The sequence below is a fragment of the Ptychodera flava genome, chromosome 19, assembly GCF_041260155.1.
Source record: "Ptychodera flava strain L36383 chromosome 19, AS_Pfla_20210202, whole genome shotgun sequence".
Lineage (NCBI taxonomy): Eukaryota > Metazoa > Hemichordata > Enteropneusta > Ptychoderidae > Ptychodera > Ptychodera flava.
The window spans coordinates 12,642,088-12,654,649 of NC_091946.1; the positions used below are offsets into that span (position 1 = coordinate 12,642,088).

At 38.6% G+C, this 12,562-nt stretch overlaps 2 protein-coding genes across 3 annotated transcripts in view; one reads left to right on the forward strand and one right to left on the reverse strand.

The window, feature by feature from the left end:
* LOC139118616 (alpha-1,2-mannosyltransferase ALG9-like) overlaps nucleotides 1-12,562 on the reverse strand; it is a 513,500-nt gene that overhangs the window by 70,221 nt on the left and 430,717 nt on the right. The gene's annotated exons all lie outside the window — the stretch shown is intronic.
* Nucleotides 1-12,562, forward strand: part of LOC139118615 (uncharacterized) — a 59,019-nt gene that overhangs the window by 9,445 nt on the left and 37,012 nt on the right. Inside the window, exon 1 of one of the 2 annotated variants that reach the window (XM_070682029.1) lies at nucleotides 841-905. The exons of the other annotated variant lie outside the window; for it this stretch is intronic. Coding sequence (XP_070538130.1) covers nucleotides 876-905 — 30 coding nt within the window. The 5' untranslated portion in view covers nucleotides 841-875. Of the gene's footprint in view, nucleotides 1-840; nucleotides 906-12,562 lie in introns of those variants that run through there. 2 annotated transcript variants of the gene reach the window in all.

Genomic DNA, 12,562 nt, shown 5'->3' on the forward strand with positions numbered 1-12,562 from the left:
AATCGTAGCTTTGGATGGAAGATATTGCACATGGATTTACTCTTCACTGCACTAGAACAGTGGTAAATGTAAATCAAAGTACCGGCATGAAAGATTGGGGCACTTAACAAACGGAAGAGTTATTATCCTCTGTTGTGTAGAACCAGTATTACATTTGACATCACAGATTTCTTCTTTCAGTGAGTACAAAGTGTCTGACAATTTCAAATGAGTTGTCGGTCGTTGACTTGATTGTATACACATCCCTCAAATTATGTTACGCCATCAACAGGGCTCATGTGTTCTCCACATTGTGAAATATGAAGTGTGTTCTAATGAGTCACTCCGTGCTACCATTGTTAACCAAACTGCCCCGTACAGGTTATGGACTGCCGTGTACAGGTTACAAACTGCTGTGTACGGGTTAAAGTGTGAGAAACCGTTCAGTCAGTGGCTTCACATGAAAGCAAAACAAGAAAATTGAACTTCAAACAAGAAAATTAAACGTTGGACACAAAAGCTTGGCCTCTGTGACATGAAATAAATCCCCATGTCTTTCATGCTGAAGTATTTGTGATGTCTACTCACCTTTCATTGTGAATCATCTTCCAAGGAAGTTCCCAAGATTACGTTTAAAAGGCGTCGGAGATTTAATATTGGTCAGACAAAAGGACAGACGTAACTAATCTCACAAAGGTGGCAAGACATCAGTGGTGTGGCTTGCTCCCTATTGTCTTCATAGGTAATCCAATCCCCTTCACATGTGGTAAATGTTGACGTATTTTTTCAAAATACAGTTGTACCAAACAGGGATTGCTTCAGTGTTAGTCTATCATCATCCAATCTCACAGCAAATTTTCAGAGACGTTTAACAAAACCAGTGCACCAGCATCGTAATGTGTTTTTCTAAAAATCAGCCATCCAAAGTAAGTTTTATCATTTTATTTTGTTTTTTATTTGTTTTTTATTCATGTTTTTGTTATTAAGCAGATCCTTTCGACTTCATGGTCAGCCTGTGTACGACTAATGTTACTTACTTACATGATATTCATATCAGATTAATGTAGAATTCGCCTCAGGGACAGATAGATACTTGGGCTCTCACATTTTTTCAATACTTTTCCGGTCAGCCACTTTGGGCTCATTTTAAAGCTCTTGGTGTAAGAAAATTTTTTGATTCTCTTGGTTTTTCAAAACTCAAAAATTGTATTTTTTCCAGACAGAGTTAACACAGGGTGTCTTGTAAGGGACACTGTTATTGTTTCATGACATAGTGCTTTTTCAGTAAACCAATCTGGTTTTTTTTCTGAATAGAAGCAAAGCTTTTAGAAAATGAAATTTTATTGTATGATGTAATACAGGTCACTCAAATCTTACACCCTCACTTCAGAAATACAGAGTATGTTAATGAAATAAAAAATTTTGAATGAATTTAGAATAATTTTGAGTAACCCTCTGAGTGCCATAGTCAATTGTAATTGTGTTTATAAAGTATCATGCAGACAATTTTTTTTAGCTCAAGACAATTTTTTTTTCAGATTTTTATCAAAATTTTGATCAAAAACTGTTGCCAATGAAAAGTACATCCATTTGGTCTAAGCATATGAAAAAAATGACAGAAAAATCAGTAAAATGTTGCACTTAAATTTTGGTGGGAAAAATTTATAGCACTCAGAGGGTTAAGCATGGCTAGTCGTCTAGCTATTTTGTCAAGGAAGGTATGCTGGCACATGGTTTGAAGACATGCTTTACCACATATCCTGCTTCAACCAGGAAATAGTGAGCGGTGCAGTCACGTTGTAACAGTGACTGACACACAATCAATCACTTTTCCTATCACTTATACAGCATACTGTTTATGTTTAATATAACTCGTACAATCATAAACTATGGTAGCATACAAGCCTTTGAAAAATTACTTGATATAATAGAGGTACTGTACACTGTGCTTTTGCAGTGAACCCCAGGCTATGTGACCTATGATGAACCCAATCATTTGTCTCTATACATGTTATAAAATCTTCTGTCTTCTTTGTGAATTATTGTATCTCACGTGCCATTACTCAGCTTACCTTGAAATCCTGATGCAAACTATTGCTGTTTGTTTTCTATCCGTTTTTCAAGACATCGAGTGAGCGAGATCATATTCCGAAAAACAGGTGTGGAAATGAAATCACATTCCAAATACTTATTTCACCAAAAAAGGAATTTTATTTAAACAAAACTGTCAATGGAATAACTACAGCTGCATTTTATGATTTATTCTTTTCATGATATTGTTTTATGTGAAGTGGTTTGTCATTCATCATCGTTCAAAAAGTGTTTACAATCGCTAGTGAATTGGTGCATTGGGTATCAGTGAGATTTCTCTAGAAGTGCTGATAGAGGGCGCTATATGGGCCACAATTCCTCACTCGAAGGTGTGTATCCCGGTATCCCCAAAGGCTATTTTGTTCTGGCATGTGTCTTTCAGCAGAGAGATGACAACAAATCAAAGACTGACCATAATTACAATTTTAAAAACAAGAGACGAAGGAATAAATAGAGTAAGATAATTTGGATGTACAATCAGGCACAATCATTGCTGTAATGGGTGTGTTTCAGCAGTGTTTTTCTGCATGTTTACACATTGTAAAACTGCTTGATCAACATACTCATTAAATTTCAAAACTCTTAAAAATTGACCCTAAGAATGAGAGATGTAGAGATTTATATTTTCATACAACAATTATTCATCCCATTGGCTAAAATTGCAAGTTTTGTCTCCTCACTATTAAATACTGTGACAGCAAAGTTATGGAATAGTGAGTGTACAACGATGAAGAATAACAGACAAACATATCTTCAATTTCCCCAAGATCCATTTAAACTTCAAAAGTTTCAAAAGAACCGAAAAACTTAGCTTTTGATGACACATGGTTCCAAGGTGGTTTTGTCCTCGCCATGACCTCATCTTTAGGGTGACCTTCGACCTCCTAATCCTAATGGACCAAGCTAGTATGGGCTGGTAATCGTAGTGTATTGATTGTAACAGGGGCTGCTTTGGTTCAGCTGTCCCTTTCCTGTTTGTACACCGTTGTTCTACAGAGAAACGTGTTACCTGTACTTCAGACAAGGTCACCAAAGCTTTTGAAGTTGAACAGAAATACAACGTCTTGCAGAAAGATTATAATTGACCAGTTTCCTGTGTATTGTGTGGCCTAATTGGTCTGTATTTGGAGTAATTATGTCGCATTTAAAAGTGTGGAGCAAAGTATTTCCTAGAGAGAATGTTGCTTAAGTTCTGTTTTTAACCCTTCCACTCCTCTTTCCCTATAAAAAGGTCCACCCATCCTGTTGACAACAAACGGGTGATGTGTAAAATCTTAATTATCTTCACCAAGAAATTGTGTCTCAGTCAGGAGGAGATAGAGAGTCTTGAGATTCAGACTTAAAGAATTCATGTCCATATTTCAATTTTTTTGAAAAAATTGTTCAAGTATTAGGTTGTGATACCTATTTTACCAGCTTCTTTGGTTCAACCCAGTTTTTTCATGGATGTGGTTTAATCTACACATTGAGAACAGGGTTGTTTGAAGGATGAGAGCATTCCACAGTACAAAGTGACCGCAATACCCTCTTGAAACCATAGACGCAGACAGCAGTTAGACGCCAGGTGCTTGTGTCACCAGTTTTTAGATTCCCTTTTTGTCTGATTTCGCAAAAAAATTGGTTGACTAGTAGGTCAAGTGGATGGCAACAGCTGTGGCAAGTCAGTCTGGAGCCAGCAAGGATGGGCAAGGTTTTGTCAGAAAAGGTCAAAATAAGCTAATTGATACAAATTGTGAAGTTGAATTTCCATGTAAGAAGCATTGTTTGCAGATACAGCTTATAATTGAGAGTATTCCTTAAAACAAGGTTTGTCAGGAGTGACTTCTTCAAAATGTGAAGGGAAATGTACATTAGGATATTGAGCCAAGTTCCCAAGCCATTACACAGACACAGGAACACATGTAGATGCACACTAGTGTAAAAAAGACAAAAATTGTCAAATTTTCTTGAGTTTACATTATTCAACAATAATTAATTAAGTTTTGTCCAAAGTCACTTTTATTGTTATTTTACGACTTATCCGGACACCAAACTTGCTAATTACCCAGCAATGTCGCTGACGACATTGAGACTTCGATCGGTAATTACCAAAGCACTTCGTTGATTCAAGTTGAAACCAGAGTGAAGATCGGGTTGCATTCGCTTCGTTGGTGGCAGAGAGCTGATAAGATAATTTTCACAATGGCATGAACTATTTTGTTACAGGGGTTTATGCACCCCTCAACACTTGTGTATACATATAAATGTTTCAAAAAATAACGACCGGTAATAATCAGAAAAAACAATAGTGATGTGTGATTTCCGTGGTCTTCTTCGTTTCAGTACAACAAAGATAAATATACACACGTCTGCTCTGCTTTATATGTAACTATTTCAAATGGTTTGTTCGAATTGTCCACTGTGTTCATCGTTCTTTACGCGGCAACATTCAACGGTTTTTCAGCATAGCATTTCAGCATAGCATTACACGTACCGTCTGCATTTGCCGCTCTCCACACGCTGTCATTCGCGAGAGAGAGCGTGTGTGTTTGAATCCGTTATTTCCTAGTGCATGGACGGTGACTGCAGCTCTTGGTTCGAAGTTCAGTATGTCTAAGGAAACTGATATAAACGTACGAACGAAGATCGTTGAACTGTCCGCGGACGGAAACAGTATACGTAAGATCTCTAAACTGTTGCATATACCGAAGAGCACAGTGTATGACATCCGGACTCATTTTGAGACAACAGGTTTGGTTCAAGCTTGGAAAAGAGGTAGAAGGCGACGGTCTAAAAGACGACCAGACGTTGTTGAATTTGTTGAGTTTCTGAAATGGAAACAAACCATCGATTACTTCCTCGGAAATCCGAAGACAATTACTTCGGCAAGGATTGTGCAATGACGAAAATCTTCCAGGAGTGTGCACGATAAGCAAAATCCTACGCGATGATCTCAATTACTCTTTCAAGCGGATACAGAACGTTGCCAGAGAACAGCAAACGGAGAGAAATTTGCAGAGAATTTTCGAATATATCGACGCGATGTCTCAACTCAACCCTCAAACCGTACATTTCTTCGACGAAACTGGTGTCAAAAAAACAACTGCAAACAGACAATATGGTCACAGTCGAAGGGGACGTCCCGCCGTGGAAGTTCAACGCTACACTTCCGATGTGAATTACACGATCAATCTACTGCACTGTGCGCGTGGAGTAGATCATTTCAATGTTCTCGACGGACCGTCCAACGGACTCGAAATGATTCATTTTTTCGAGGAGGCAATGGAAGTCACCGATGAAGATGGACAGCCTATTTTGATCCCTGGCGACACAGTTGTAATGGACAACTGTGGCTTCCATCACGGCAGATTGGCGGAACCCTATTTGCGCCAACTTTTACAGGAGCGGCAGGTTAATTTGGTATTTCAACCACCGTACTGCCCCGAGTTCAATACTTGCGAGTTGTGCTTTCGGTCCATCAAAGGATATCTGCGTAAACATGACATTTTCGCCGTCGAGTTCACCGAAACTGCCATCATTGAAGCAGTTTCTGAAATCACACCACAGATGTCTCGAAATTTGTTCAGATGTTGCGGATTTCCACTCTTTTGAAACCTGTGCAGACTTGCAGTGTATGTGTAACAAATAGTTTAGGGCATATTTAGCCGCGCTATCTCAGGAAGAGACGAGAATGTGAACATGTTCCGTAATGCTCGCGTCACATACTGATACGCTCGACTCGATGTTGTTTCAAAGCTTGTGATGAGAATAAAATTTGTCATTGACATGACAAAGTATTTTAATTGTAATAATTTCGTTTTGGTTTCGTTTTGGTTGAAATAAAGACAGTGTTACTGCTTCACATTAAAAATGTTCCATATCTCGATCCTAAATTTGCACTCCCCTCCCACCTTGGATGTTACATGTATTTTACGTCCATGTCCATTCACACAGAACCACTCATCACATGTCATAGAGTACACTTATAAAGCACTTGATAAAATACAGAGAAGGAACAACCTTTTAATGAAAAAAAACCCAGATAAACATTGACTAATACAACAAAACTCCGTTACCAGTTTACAGGTAGAGAAACACACTGGATTTACATCCGGATACTTTTGAGAATGTGGATATCTGAACTATGTAAAATGCCTATTGTAGTATTGTATACGACTACAAGTGACTCTTTCGGCAAGAAATTGAAAACGAAACACGCTTAGTAAATACAACATGTAAAAACTCCTCCAACAAACCTCAACAACTTCAATAATAATAGCCTTTATGAAGAAATGAACCTTGTCTGTCAAAAGCACATAACTGTCATCGTCTCAGCTCTCGTCCCACAAAAGTGCGACTTCGTTGAACAGTATATTACACATCGCGAACAACCACGTGAGAATGAACTTGATCAACTGAGACGCAGCGCTTGTGTTTGTCTATTTTGGTACCGTAGTTGGTGTCTGATTCTGAAGGAGCAACGCGGCCTCAAACAGTGCGTTCATATTTGATGTATTTCATTAGCTCCATCACTGTTGTGAGATACATTCGTTATGGTTGGCTGTGTTTGGGGCTCTGGTTGGGGCGTAGTGTTAGTACGCGTCTCCGTCAACCGATCTCGTCCTAATTGTCGTTGATAATCACTTGACCCCACTTCGGACGTATTACCCGTGTTGTCAGTAAACTGACGAACAGCAGTCATCGTTTCGCTGGTGCGACTCTGAAGCTGTTGTCGCGGGGACGGGACGGCATTGGAAATGAACTCAAAATTTCTGGGGCCCGAGGTTGGGGATTTTCGACAAACTGACTACCCATTACGTTCCCAGTATTTTGATGTCCAGTGACTTGTTGTGGCAAAAATCCCATTCCATAGCCTGGATAAATTCCCTCCCGAAAAGGCATTGGCGATGGTCTTGTGGGCGGGATAACTTGCATGGGCCGATGAAAGTAGTCAAATTGAGAGTGAATAGCTGTTGGCGGCGACATGTATCCTACTGGTGTATGGAAGCCGTACGGATACCATGGTGGAGTGTAGGGATAGAAATTGGGATCGTCTCGACTTGCAAAATTCCGATCGGGTTTCGATTTTCGCCGAGGTACAACTTCGTCTTCATCCGATGAGGACGGCAAATTGATGTCATTTGCACAGGTCTTATCGCTTGGAGGCGGACGGGCGACGGCTTTGCGGGTACTCCTGAGACTTTTTTTGGTGCGCTTGCCCGTGCAGCTTGCTTTCATTTCAACATCAGAAACTACATGTCTTCACCACTCTTCACAGGAGATGCTGATGAAAATGAAACATGTAAGCTTAGTTGAGTAATCTGTCAGACAAAATAGTTCTTGACAACCGTGTGAACTGACACATTCAAAAAACAAACATCTTTCCGAGGCGAGGCTGATATATACGTACAAGTAAAAATACACTTTCCGCGGCAGATTTGCCAACTTTTTTGCGTTGCCATCTAAAATGGTTATAAAAAACATGAAAGGTACTTACTCATTAAAATGTTGTAAATTTTAGTGCAAGACTCTTCATCCGAGTTAGTAATAGTGTCGTTTTCTAACTTCATGAGCTTCATCTGTTCTTTGATAACTCTAGAAAATTCTTCCCGATCAGCTTGAATGGTCGAAGGAGCAGGAATGTTCTTCGCTTTGTTGTTATAACCTTGCCTCAAAATACTGATATCACGCTGGAGTGAGACTTTTCCCGACTGGGTTCGGCAACTGTAACGTTCTGGGAAGGCGGCAATCATTCTCGGTGTTAACGTGGTAGTGAACACACTTGTTGATCTGCTTTGAAAGTCGTGAAGTTGTTTTACTTCGTCTTCTTTAGTGCTATGTCCTTCGTCAGTGGCTTTCTTTTTCTTTGAGTTTCTTTAATCGGGCCATAAAGTCGTGTTTATGTTTATCCTGCCGGCCACAGAATATATATCCCTTGCATGGCTCGCCGAGAAGGCACCCTTCACTATTCCTGTTGCCGGTGGATTTGTGACCACGGCGATGACATAGGTTACACGTGCTCCTCAGGTTGCGTCCAACTGGTTAGCTTCAGTTACCGGCCTGTTCATTTCATTTTTCTGAGCGATTACGGCAACTTTTTCATTCTTTAGTGAAGCTAATTCATCGAGAAGTTCATCTTCCTTTTTTTCCTTCCACTTTTTGGCTGAATTTCTTTCTCGAACTGAGGACCAAGTTCTCTAGCGCGTACACTTCGTCCACTTCCGCTTTCTGTGTGCTCGTCACTTTGATATTCACTGATGCGGGATCGAGCTTCACGTTTGTCCGATTTGCCGACCATGTGACCTGCCGCTGGAGAACAGCCTTCACTTACGAGAAGTTTCAGTCGTAGATAATCCGCGTTTGGGATCGGTACAGCACATCTGTAAGCATCTTGCAAATCGTAATCATTGTCACTTAGTGTGATGACAGTTCCTTCGTCATTCACATACTGTAATTGAAAGGTCGCACCTTGGAGAGATGGTATTTTCTCGGCTATGAACGTCAAAAGATCGGTGTAACTTTTGAAATTTTCCTCAGTGTATACCTGCCGCGTTCTCCCACGATAAGATATTTGAAACTGATACATGATGTTTCCAGGAAATATGAAGTGTTGAAGTATGCATGCGATGAGTGTGAGACACACCAAAGTCAGACGTTTACCGCTCAAAATTTGAAGTGAAAGCTCTGTAGGTAAATCTTTGGAAACTGACCATTCTCAATGTAGGAGGTTTTGGGACAAGTTTGGCGGAAATGCCTTTCTTCGTTTTTTACAAAGTATTTCAGTATCAAAATGAGGACACAAAAACAATTTTATACGGATGCAACTACTTTTATTTTGTTTTTACAATGTCATTACTATTATTTAGTGCATAAAACTATCTCGTAAACATTGCTTTATTCCCAAGTGCTGTGTGGTTCATCAACCCCTGTAACAAAATAGTTTATGCCATCGTGAAAATTATCTTATCAGCAGCTGCATACTCCGCGAATGCAACCCGATCTTCACTCTGGTTTCACGTTGAATCAACGAAGTGCTTCGGTAATTACCAAACAAAGTCTCAATGTCGTCAGCGACATTGCTGGGTAATTAGCAAGTTTGGTGTCCGGATAAGTCGTAAAATGACAATAAATAGTTGTCATGAAAAACATCAGGGTTTTCAGATGAAGACCAGCAGTCTTTCCTGTCCACAAAATTGATATGTGCCTGGCTTGAGATTGTTCTCTTTGACCCAAGAGACTTTGATGATACATGTATCAGTATAGGAGTAACTCAAAGAAATATCAAGATTCAAGATGTGACTTGAAGAATTCAGAAAACTGAAAAAGTCTGAGGGCACACCTAACTTGACACAACACATTATAACATTGTCACACAGTTTGAGCCGGACACGTGCTAGAAGAACCATTCTCTGCTTGAATGAAAACATCTTACAAATACTTTTTGTAGTATCCGCGGCATGTAGAGACCCCCTGTTTTGCACAAAAAAGGCATGTCGCTCATTAACTTCACTTGATGAAGAAAATGATAAGTCAAAGGATTACATGGGAAGCTTTTTGGTTGGTATACTGAAACAGTGTTTCTTTTTCACTAACATTGGATTTGATTGTTATTTCACATCACACAGAGATTTTTAACTCTTGTTTTTATTCAAAATTGTTTGCTAAAATCCAATAACAACTTGGCAAAATGGTTGAATTTAGCATAGCAGCTGTATCTGCATCAAATGGAGTTTATACGGTAACTGTAACACATTGGAATGAGTGTACTTTATGTTCATTTGATGCTTGATCAAAATTTACAGTAACAGCAGAACATTACACTGTCAGTTAGAGTTTTTGGCAAATACTAAATGCTGAAGATAACTCTATGAAATCTTTTATTGTGCAGTTCCTATAAAATTAACACATCAAGAATTTTATTTCTGTGATGAAGACTGGCCATTATACAGATTGCCATTTCAGCGAACACAACATTTCAAAATTTGAAGAAAAAAAGTACACTACGTTCTCTGAAAAGTTAACTTCCAACTTGACCTGATCGGAATAAAGAAGGGTTGTATTTTTCCAACAGTAACTTCATTGAAAATTAGCTCACATAGCTTTTTTTTTCTCAGGCTTTGCGTTCAAGCAGTCAATGAAGCATTGAATGTCCCTTTGAAGTGACTCTGAATGTACTAACAAACATGACACAAAGAAAGTCAGAGGAAGAAAACTAACCGTTGAGTTCCACCGCTTCTTTTGTCAACTGATTTTCGTTTCCAGGCCAGTGCCCTCTAATTGAAAACGCCGCTGTGTTGCGTTTGTGTATTGTTGAGAACGTTTGAGTTCAAAGCGAGGATTTTTTTGTCAATGTAAACCACAGTCATGCTTGATTTGATTGGTAGCTGCTACTTGGCGCAAAAATGAGGCATTACAATCCATTTTTCAAGAGTTTTGCATGTCTAGAATTCCTTGCTTGAACAAGAAAAGCACCATCAGATTTTTTACTCATTATCACTTTCAGACTAGTTAGAAGATCGGTATTTTTTTTAATTTGGGGTTTCCAATTTAGACCTGATGAACGTTTACTGGTACTGTACTTTAGAGTGTTCATCAGAAGTTGTGACATATTTTCTGAAACTTTTCTTTGACACCCGTGAATCAGTTCCCAGTAATACAAGTGGCTTTTAACAATGAGCATATTTACAACCCAGAATATGTAACAAAATTCACTCGGAATCCTGAAAAAAAAACCAATTAATATTTCAAAGGTGGTCAATTATGAAGTGACTTCAGTTCAGTATTAAACAGATGGAGGACTTTGACATTTAAGGGTTTTTACAAGGTTTTGATTCAACATCTTTATAGATGTTTGACCGCACAGATCCAGTGTCTGTTGAAGTTGATGAGTGAAGTATTGAACAAAAAAATAATGCCAGTTGCTTGGCAAAAACTTGTATGTTTCCCTGAGGAAAAAGCCAAAAACATCACAAAATGTCACTGACACACTTGTTGATATGTGTATGTGAAAATCCCAGCCTTCAAGTTTGAATGAACTCATTTGATGTTTACATTATCTATATAATTAATATTTAAAACGTGTACCAATGTAGAACCAAGTCAAATATACAAGACACAGTATATACCATAGCGAAAGTCATTTAAATAAAACCTGATGTACTAGACAGATGTAACCTGCAACCATATGAAAACATCAATAAACTCAATATTACTTGATAGACACAACAGTTCTCTCATTTCCGGTATTTACTTTTACTCCAAAGGCGTTTTCTGAAAGGTCTGAAGTAGTGTTGAGTGAATGAAACCTTGTTGGAGTCAAGTTCCCACAATGCATCATTCTTTCCAATGAAATTCATGAGGTCATGAAAGTTTCTCAGAGTGTCCATCACAGTGATGTAAGTGTGTACAAGAGAGGAATTATAAATAACTGTTTACATAAACTGTTTTTGCACTGAATAGGAAGTGAATGCCAGCAATTGGAAGGTCACTTCTCCATGTTCGGCCTTCAGAATGACCCAAATAAAATGCCCAAAGTTTTCAGGTCCTTTTTTTTTTCAGGTTCTACTTGTAAATCCAAACACCGGAAGGAGTTTCTTTTGTATGTGAGAAAATTTGATCTCGGCTTCCATTGACAATACAACAAAGATGTTATTGGCCTCATTTCCATTTTGAACAGCGTCTAAACAAAGTTTGTATTTATCCTGTGCTCCCGTGAGCACATAGATTGACTTTTGTCATTCTTTGGCGACGCTTAACAGATCCCTGGAGTGCATCCCAAGCAAATACTTTGTCCTCTAGAAGCAGACTGTAATGACCTATGGTTTCCTTGAAAGTGAAGTTTATGGATTTGTTGTATCAAGAACATCGACAAAATCCTCTTTTTATGAACCTTAGACCCCTTTCAAGTATGCCGTAGTCCAAATATCTTCGTTTGTGAACCATTTTGAAGGATAATCTCAACGTGGGAGACAGCAACAAAGTTTTGTGTTTGAATAAACATATTATTATTATTCATGTCTGTTTTAAAATCTGGCATAAGCAGCTTATATCGGTTGAAATTTTCTTCTTGAAAAACTTTCAGAGTGTCCATAAAAGCGTTGGCTGCTCATGTTTGGTACATTTCTACCATCATATACCTGTCACTGAAAACAGACTGACTTAAGGTAGAATGCGCCTTTGGGACAGATATTCAGACTCTCAAACTTTTACAATACTAGTACATTTTTGGCCTACCACTTGTGTGGGCTGATTTAGAAGCTCACGGAGTAAATAAAGTTTTCACCACCTTAATTTTGTGAAAATTGAAAATGTAATTTTTCCCACTGAGTTAACATGTGGGATGACCACTATTTTTAATGTCAAGTGCTGGTAAATATTGGGTAATTTTTTTTTTCTAGTACCAAAAATTTGCACAATGATCCCTGATTTCTATTCTTGATTTTGAAAGGGGATGGTTTAAAGTTTCCTTTTGAAAAGTTTGAGCAAAAGTTTGTCTTTCAAGTCACTACCGGTA